The 9,635-nt window shown below is 52.6% G+C and overlaps 1 protein-coding gene across 1 annotated transcript; it reads left to right on the forward strand.

Annotated features, from left to right (window-relative positions):
• Positions 1-5,237: 5,237 nt before the first annotated feature.
• Positions 5,238-8,456, forward strand: LOC131208019 (protein cramped). Its single transcript, XM_058200661.1, has 4 exons — positions 5,238-7,409; positions 7,492-7,602; positions 7,677-8,297; positions 8,364-8,456. The coding sequence occupies exons 1-4, from the start codon at positions 5,238-5,240 to the stop codon at positions 8,454-8,456; spliced, it is 2,997 nt and encodes a 998-aa protein (XP_058056644.1).
• Positions 8,457-9,635: the final 1,179 nt, after the last annotated feature.

A 9,635-nucleotide genomic window follows, 5' to 3' on the forward strand; every position in this document is an offset into this window, starting at 1 on the left:
TGTTTTTTTCAACATAGTCACGGTGCAAAATTATTGTCCAATAATGGAGCCAACGATGAAGCCTTGGATTTTCCAATATCGATTGAGACACGCTCTTCGGTGGTTATTTTGAGGGAAATCTTCGACAAGTTTGCGTCCATTGTGTGTTTTGCCAACAATTAATGTTTGCATCAATCGGCATCGTCACAATTGCCTACCAACGACGATGAATCTCACTAGGTCTTCCAACTAAGGACGTCTATAGTGCCACTGGCTCCACTTAATGATAGCTCGTTGACAGAACACCACGCAGTAATGTGTCTCTTTTAATCTTAGAAGAACGGACCGGTCCCTATTTATTACATTTTCTTAATAGTTAGCTTAATCTGACTTAACAAGTTTTTCTCAATCAATATGTGGCATTTCCTCCACTTCAGAAAAGCCTTATCCCGGGGCTAACTCGGCTGTAAGATGCTGAAGGTGTATTATTTGGTGTAGCAATTACTTCGTGCGGTTTTTATTCGACATTTGTGACCTAACTACAACAATAAGCCCATAAGACATTTTTCTAATCATTCCCACGGCACTCAGGCGATGGCAAACTGTCGTGTGGTCAACTCCTAACATTGCTGCAAGTTCTTTTTGCAACTGACGTGCATTCCGATTTACATTTCCGTGTTGTTTACACTTCAACAGAAAATCCTACATTGCGTCAGATGCGTAATGACAGTAGCTATCGAACTCATATTTCATTTAAAGTTCATATTTCATTTAGTGAGTAATGCGATCGCTTGTAAAACCGCAAGAATAATTTCTACACCTAATACATGTGTCGGGTCATATTTTATCATTATTATTGCCGTTGCTGAATATGATTTTTGTTACTACCAATAGGTGAAGCTCCGTGAAGCCAATTGCTAATTGTATATGATGGTGGCCGATAGCTGCATATTGTTCCCGGAGTTGCCGATGCTTGTAGTTTCTTCAGTGGCTATTGGTGGCGATTCTATTGGTAGTGACATCCGTGGCCATTGGAATAATATTGTTGACAATGGCCAAAAAGCTAACCGAGCACTGATTTTTGGATGGTACTTACTCCACCTGGAACAAATTACGTTCCATCAACCAACCGTTCTAAGCTCGGTTCTATGGTGTGTTTATGGAACTATTAGTGCCTAGTGCCGCGGGCGGCTCACTACCAGTTTCAGTGAAGCGACCATATAAATAATTATGATGCCACCCTGCCCCCCAGCGCCACAGGGCGCATAAAAAAGTGTCCGCACACGCAAAATGCACATAATCAAATCATTTTCACTTAAACACCTGCCATCGTCGCGCAGGGCAGGGAAAAGGCGCGTGGGCGAGCGAGTTGACGATCGGGGACACCGCGGCGACGGATGTGCGTTAATGTCTACCAAGCTTTAAAGCAAATTTAATTCATTTAAAGCGACCGGCGTTCGCTTCACCGGCACCCGGAGCTAGCGAGCGACCAAAAAGGGCGTCGGGTTTCGAATGCGCGGCTGAAAGTGAAAAGGAAACTCGGTGCGGCCGTCCGCCCGGTCGGTCGGAATACGTGTTTTCGACATACTCGAGTGCCCGCTTTTTAGAGTGTCGCAAGGCAGAGGGCTCGAGCTTCAAAGCGAAACGCGACCCGTGCGCGCGACTCCTTTTATCACTTTGTACGCCCCCCGCGACAAGGAGCTTTCGTGCGTGCGAAATGAGGCAACTGCGTGTGTGGGTGGCACGGTGACGGGTTGCGCGCGGCTTTGTTGACGCAACAAATTCCACACTCCGCCGGCGACGACGACGACGACGGCGGCGGCGCCTTCAGGGACGGGTTTGTCAAAGGCTCAAGGGGGGTGCGCGCGCTCTAATTCGCTTCCAGCCCGGTGGATGTGGTGAAAAGAGCAACAACCCAACCACCGCCACCCCCGGTGGCTGGTCCTTGAAAAAAGGCTGCCGCTCTCCCTCCTCGAATCCCCTTCAAAGTCTGGGTCGTAAAATCGACGGTAAGAAAATGTGACAAATTCATTAGAGTAATTGCCGTGATAGAGGAGATGCCAGCGCCGGGTCGGGATTTAATAGGTGAATATATGGTCCTGTCTGCCAGCCTGCCTCTGCCGGTTGCGCCAGGAGTAAGGCTGGCCACTCGGTGTCGAGACGAGTTATTACTAAAAGCGCGCCAGAACCGCGCGTCGTCTGGGTTGGGGCGGAGGCTGTACCGAACGCAACACACTCGTCAGCGTCAGCTTGGTTGACTTCCTGGTCCGACGTGCGGCAAGCGACGGGGGGACCCCCTGCGATCGCTGGAATCCGATTGCCGCTCCGGTGGCAACCGTTGACAGTAAAGTTTTGGGCCGGGAGCTCCTGCGTATCCCTGCGCGCGGTGTCTGGGTGCCGATGCCGATGCCGAGGGTGCGATAGTTGCTGAGCCACCGAGCCGAGGGAACAAGTCCTGCCTTGTCCCGCGGGAGTGTGGCGGGCGTGTGTGCGCGGCGGGGTAAGTAACAGCATTTATTACGCTGATTTCATTATGTAAATCTTTAATGCAAACAGCTTTGTGGTTGTCGTTTTCCCTGAAAATTCTCCCACAGTGCTCTTAAAATAATTTCCATCGTGGTTTTCGGTCGGTCTCTCGATTTCCGTCAGTAATAACCACCGGCCGGGCCCGGGAACGAAGCGAACCGGTGGCGCGACGAACCAGCGAGAGAGAACCAACTCTCCGAATGGCTTTGGTGAAAGCATTCGAGCGAAACTAACGCAAATTAAATTAGTCGACTCAATGGTAAATCGCATATACCGACGCCACCACCACCACCACCGGAGACCGGCCGACCAGACCGGTCTCCGTCGGTCCTGCTACGCTTTTAATTAATGTTTCATTCGAGACAACAGTCCTTGTGACGGAGCTGGTGGTGGTGGCACGGACGGTGCAGCATTAAATATTCATTGTGTGATTTATACTCGTTGACAGTATTCATTTTTCCAGCTAAGTAAATCCTTGGGTCGCCGAACTTTCCGCGAAAAAATGGGCTGTAATGTCAAACACGTTGGTGTTCGGATTTCTGCGCCCGATCGGCAACGATCCTGGTAACGCCCAAAAAGTTGCTGAAATGGTTCAGTTTTTGACAAGACTGTATGTGTCCTTGTGCTGGAATTCGTATCTACTACATGCGAACTATACAAGGCAATGGGCCAATCCCCCGAACCAGGGCATCATCAGCACACGTCACCTTTTGCACGCTGGACTCCTCCACCGTTTAGGCCGGTTGGCCGATCAATTAAGTGAACCGAGCCGGAAACATCGGAATCGTCTTCTGGTAGTCTTCATCTTTCGAGAGCCCGACATAGATAGAACGGGAGAGAGGACCCAGTGTTGATTGTGGTTTGATTTTGGGTCCCCGATTCGGATGCGCCATTCTTGCGGCTGCGGCATAATATGCAAACGGCGTATGGCGAAAGCACCTCCTCGTCGGTCTCGGTTCGGTGGTTCGGTGCTTCGAACGGTTCGAATTGGCTCGATAGGTGGCCATCGTCGTCCGAGGCCCGGAACCACGAGACCGACGAGAGTAACCATTTGGTGGCCATCGTTTGGCTGAACGACGACGATTCGTTGGCATCGATTATGCTCCATAATTTGGCGAATGGCAATAACAATAACGATAAATTGAATGGGTTATGCGCTGCGCTGGACTGGACGACCGCCGCCACCGTTGGACCAATGGGAGACCAGCAGGCCAGCAGTGGGGCAGAGGTAGCAGAGGTGGTGTCCTGCAGAGGCCACTGGGGGATGCCGTTTTTCGATTCCTTCGATCGCCCGTTCGTTCGGCCAGCCAGCCAGCCAACCATTCACTCACGTCAACCGAGGCGAGTTCCGGCATCGAACGGTGATACCCCCAGAACCCATCGAGGTGGGAAGGACGAAACCTCGACAAACCTAGCGAAACGGAAACGGAAAAAGGCATCACTGGAGCGCTCTGGCCCTGGATCGCGCGCTCAAGAACAGCCCGTATCATCAACTAGTCATCCTCCGGTTCTTACGGTCGTTTTTCTTGCCACACGGGAAGGACTTTCCGCTTACACCGAAAGTACGACAAACTGGTCAGCGTCGTCCCATCGTCGCGCGGTGGATTCGAAAGTTCGGTTGGGGGTCGCCCGTCGGTAGAGCGGGTCCTCCTGCGTCCTCTCAAAACTAGTTGAAAAATGATTCTTATTTGTCACCAACATATGATATGGTGAATGATTTATGAGAGCGATGAAAAACACACACAGAACGTGATCGGCGCTTTGCTGTCCCTGGCCCAACCCGAGGGGGCTGCTTTGCATCGCCTGGCTTCCGGTTGCGCAGCTTCTTTCTTTCTTGCGTCTATCCATAAATCATCTTCAAGATAAACGATCACCCATTTCACCTGGTAGCTGGCGGATGGTGGCGCCGGCCAAGAATATTCAATAACACATTTGTTCGAAAAAGTGTCTGGGCGAGCATTTAAACAATTCCGCCTGCGCCTGTTCTGCTTCAAAGATATTCGGGAACTCAGGGAGCGGTCGGGGTATCTTAATTCTTTGCGGATAGCATCTGTTCCCAATCCTTCGTATCCGTTTTCGGGCGGGCGGGCGGACGCACACGGTACAGATCGCAATCGGTCGAACCGTCGATTAGCAGTTGATTATCGCAAACGAGCGTCATTTTCACGTGGCCCGAGTGTGGCGAAACGGCCTCTCGATGAGGTTATTTACAGCTTTGCCATAGTTTTACGATAGCGATCGGGAGTATAATGAACGGGGCGTCATAAATCAGACCCCCCGTCCGATACCCCGGGACAGCACGACCACGTGGAAGCTAATTGTTGCTCTTCGTGGGGCCGTTTTTATGGTTCGCCCTTCTTGTGTGTTGTAGACCCCAACAAATACTCATCCTCACTTTTTTCCCTCTCTTTTTCTTTGTAGATTCCCGACCGAATGGTTTCTTCAGTCAACGGGACAAATTATGTAGTCGGGAGCGCCGATAGTGTATAACTAACTCCGATAACAAAAATTGGCACAATAAGCAGAGCAGAACTATGGAAGCGTCCTCCGAGAAGGGTTGCTTGAGTGAACTGGAACCGATCGGCCGTGATGGGGGTGAGGACAGTGTTTGGAGTGGCATTTTGGAGCATAAGCCCATGTTCGATGGGAAGCCACCAGCACCAGCAACCGGCCCGGCCCCGATGGTGGTTGTTTTCGGCGAACAACAAAAATTTGCGCCTTTCACGCCGAAGATGGAGAGTGGAGATGGCACCGTGGTGGTAGCACGAGCACCCGCGCCAGCACCGCCGTCGCCGGCGGAAGAAATCCTTGGCTCAGTGACCACCTTCTGCATGGCGGAAGATCCCGAAAATGGGCACACACTGCGAACGAGCGCCCGGGTGAAGCACAAGATGCGAATCCAGGACTCGATTCGCTGTAACCCTCCGCCGGTCGGAAGCGATCGGAAGGAGCCGAACAAAGCGAACGCACCACCGACCGGTGCGGCACCGGGGCCGAAAACGCCGGGCCAGCAGCAGAAGCGGATGCGCGTCATCTGGAGTAACCACGATAAAAATCTGTTCTTCGAGGCACTCAACGAGTACGGCAAGGATTTCGAGGCGATCCTGAACTACATGAACAGCAAGAAGCGCCGCAAGGAGAGTGTGGCCGACGGGCAGCAGACTTTCAAGATAAAGGACGTGCGGCTGCTGTACTACCAGATCAATCAGACGGTTTCGAAGTATCTAAACTTTTCGGACGAAATCCGCAAGGAAGCCCAGGAGCTGTACGCCCTGATCAACTACGGCGAGATGCGCAAGAAGGTGCCGTTTCAGAACAAAAAGTATCTGCACAAACTGAAGGACCTGGTCTGCAAAGGGTTCACGACGGTGCGCGAGAAGGGCAAAAATATACGCATCAAAACGCCGTCCTGCCGGGCGCTCCGGAAGCTGAACCAGCTGGAGGAGTGGCAGGAGGAGATCAAGCTGCCGCCGCGGGTGGACGTGCTGCTCAAGCCGTGCACGATGGCGGCCTGGGCCCGGGTCCAATCGTTGGCGCAGAATCCGTGCGTGCGGATTACGGTCACCATTCAGAAGCGGCTGTCGGCGCTGCTGCAGCTGTTTCAGCAAAAGTGGCGCACGCAACACCAGCGTCTGGTGGAACGCGTGGATGAGATGAAAAAGGCGGCCCTCTCGATACCGTCGAAGATTCCTCGGCAGCGCCTGTTGAACGATGTCCACTTTTGCTCCCAAATAGCGGCTACGGCGGCAGAAGGCGCAGAACCTTCACCATCGGCCAGCGTGCTGCTGCACTTTCGGCCACTGCAGTCCGCCATCATCCACCGACCGATGATCAATTTGATTGAGTTTCAGAGCAACACCAGCATCTGTCTGAACTCGTACGAGCGCCGAATAGGCGTGAAGGTACGCAGCGAGACACTGACCGGCGATAAGTTGGCCAAAGATTGCAAAGATCGCCCACCAGCGAACGTCAAGCGGCAACGGTGTGACAGTGGCTCGGACAAGGTGGCACCGGACGGCAAAAAGATGAAGCCGGCCGGTGACGCGAAAGACGAGAAGCACAGCACCCTCCTGGTCCTGGAGTTACCGTTGGGCGATAGTTGTAAGTCATCAAACTCGTGCAGCAGCGAACAGATGGAGCTGAAAGATGTGGATTACCTCGGTGACGATGCCAAGCCTGGTGGCAGTGCTTCGACATCATTTTTTACCCTACACAGTCTTCCCGGAAAGCTTGAGCTGGACCAGAAGCGGACCACCGCCACGCAGGAACTTTTCAATTTGCATAGCGATACGTCGAGCGATGGATTTGTCGCGGTCGAAGGTGACGGCAAAGGTCACGCGGATAACAATGGAAACTCGGCCGGCGAGGACGTGGCGAAGCCCCCGGTGAAGCGAAAGTTGCAGCCCAGTAGGCGGAAAGGCTCGAAGCCCGCGCTACCCACGATCAATGAGTTTAGGCCGCTGGTTTCCGAGAAAGAAATTCGGAAGATACGCGACGGTTGGACGATGGCCAACGCAGGCGATCTGACCGTGGGTGATCTGTACATCATATTCGGGGAAGACATGAAGCTGAACCTGGAGTACGATTGGCGGCTCGCGGCTGAGACTCGCGAGGTGGGCGAAGATGACGAAGGAACCGCCGACGGTCAGGCGAGTGAGGTTCCGTTGAACCACGCAGTTATTGCGTCACCGCACACCGACAGCAGCGTGGCAGCGAAAGAGGATGCTACGTGCAGTAGAATGGGTAGTAGCACTAGTAGTAGCAGTAGTAGCAGTAGTAGCACTAGCAGTAGCAGCATCAGCGTAAGTGGTCGTCTCAAGCAGCTGCTGCTGTTGGTCAACTTGGGCGATAGGACTTTCAAGAAAAAGTGTCTCTGTGGACCTGGTAGTGATCGAAAACCAAAGGTAAGTTGCCCTGCGAGTCGCGAGCCCGCCGGTGCCACTACGAAACCGTTTCATTTTGCTTTTTTCCTAACCCTCCCCACAGCGAATAGATATTGATGGCGATTCGTTGCCGACACCGTGCGACAATTGTGCACTCTTCAAGCAGCCCATGTTGCCCGTACGCAGCACCAACAGCAGCCTCATGTCGAACCTCGTACGTTGCTTGCACGGCGCGTTCAGGGAGCGCAATCTTTTCAACCCGTATCTCTTCCCCTGCCTGCCTTTCAGCACATACCGTCGCAGGTGCGGTACAAGCAGAAGCGTTGGTGGCGATCTCGGATCAATCATCAGCATACGCCGCACCAGCAACCGATGCCACTGCAACCGCTGCCACTGCCTTCCGGTTCGGTCCGAGCGCATCCGTCATCGCACTCGGTTATTAGTAGTACATTAAAGGACATCAAGAATCGTGCCTTACTCGTCGCGGGAGCGAATAGCGTCGCACCGGAAGCGAGCAGGAACGCCCGCCACAGCATCTACGTGGAGGAGAACGCCAACGATATCGTGAAGCCGCTGACGCCCGCCGCAACGGCAACCGATGCGTCGTCGTCGTCGTTCACGGGCCGACGCAGCAGCACCGATGAGGACAGCTGCATAAGCCTGTTTGATGTGTCCCTTCCGTCGACGTCGTCCTCGTTGATGGCAAACATTTTCACCTCCAGCGGGGAATCGGTGGACAACGTTTCCGAGATCCTGCCCGACTCGGAGATCGAGGAAAAGATGCTGGACACGGACTTGGCCGACATTTCGTTGACCAGCGTGTTCGAGCGGTTCGATGCGGCGTTCCGCGACCAGCACGACGAAGACGACGATCAGCTTCCCCACGGAATGCCTCAAAAGGACAACGACGTAAGTGTCGCGTGTGCAGCGCTCTTTTTGTAACCTCAACTAACCTAAGCATTAATTCTCCCACAGATGGCCATATCAGAGCTCGGAGAGAGCAGCATCGATTACATTGCGCGCTTCGAGGCGATTGCCGCAGAACTCAGGGCTCAACAGAACACTTAGTGTACAACTCACCGCAAAGGTACTCCACCACGGTTACTTTGAAAATAACCCTTTTTTGTGTACGTCGGAATTGAAACAATAAAACAGAACGATGGAATATACAGCCAACGTGCTCGAGACTAGAAAATATTGAACCAACACTAGAATGTTAGTTGCAAACTTTCCTTAAACACCTTTCCTTTTATTTATTTAAAACACAATTTCACTTTCTATCGCTTTATCGTTTTCAATCCGCTTCTATGCGTTCAGTTCTCTATTCAGTTTCCGTTGCAATTTTCTGCCATTCTGCTCTATTTTTAGTGGCTTGAACGAGTAATGATGTCATGTTTAAAGTCAAGTCAAGAAAAACGAACGTCCGAACGTGAAATATCCCAATTTTCGAAGGTTGCACTGGAAAGGTGACCCACACCCTCCGTACGACAGGCAGCGTCGGGAACCATCCGAAACATAAGAACGCAGGTTTGTTGCTTTTGAGCCCGGGCTCGGGTCTCGTGTTGCTTCTACAGAATTCCAATATTTGCGACGAGAGATAGTTGACAGTTTATATTTATCCATCGGCTGAAGGATTGCGCTGCTCGCTTCGATGAAGATGCCGCTGCCGTGCTGCCGAGTGGCGGCCTTGTCGAGTCGAGGACTCGAGTGTCAGGACGCTGTCGTCGTTGTCGTGCTAGTTCATAGTTCTAACTTCCAGCCCCGTAATCGACGGCCACGAGCACGAGAGAGGGGAAAGTTTTCTGTGAATACGAATGAATCGAAAGCACAGATGCAGTCGCAGTTGAAGATAAATGATTTTCATGTGCCGGCTACGTGCGCTTTTCGAGGGTGACGCCCCTTGTGGGCGGCCTGGCCTGTCTGTCACAAGCGGGTGGGCTGGTGCGGGACATTTTTATCGCTCGTGTGTCAAACGTTATCCTCTCCGTGCGATCAGGTGCACCGCTCGGGTAGCGATAATCGTACGAAAGTGGAATACTAATCGAAACATAAATTCTATGGCTTTACTTGTGGTGGCGGCGTCGGTGCTGCTGAAAAGTTTCCATAGAGTTGGTGCCGCGCGCACAGCTGGTCACCACCAGCGGGCCGCGGTGCTCGGGTTTCTTGTGTGGGCCAAAGATCAATACACGACGCTGGGCACCGTGATGTGGGTTGTGATAAGGTCCACGAAGGAGGGTGCGCTCATAT

This window comes from Anopheles bellator, chromosome 2 (genome assembly GCF_943735745.2).
Source record: "Anopheles bellator chromosome 2, idAnoBellAS_SP24_06.2, whole genome shotgun sequence".
NCBI classification, from domain to species: domain Eukaryota; kingdom Metazoa; phylum Arthropoda; class Insecta; order Diptera; family Culicidae; genus Anopheles; species Anopheles bellator.

Bases quoted from the DNA above. Each gene is read 5' to 3' on its own strand.
- LOC131208019 (XM_058200661.1), top strand. From the start codon at position 5,238: ATGGAGAGTGGAGATGGCACCGTGGTGGTAGCACGAGCACCCGCGCCA. The intron at 7,603-7,676 runs GTACGTTGCTTG...CCTGCCTTTCAG, and splicing joins GCAGCCTCATGTCGAACCTC to CACATACCGTCGCAGGTGCG. The intron at 8,298-8,363 runs GTAAGTGTCGCG...ATTCTCCCACAG, and splicing joins TGCCTCAAAAGGACAACGAC to ATGGCCATATCAGAGCTCGG.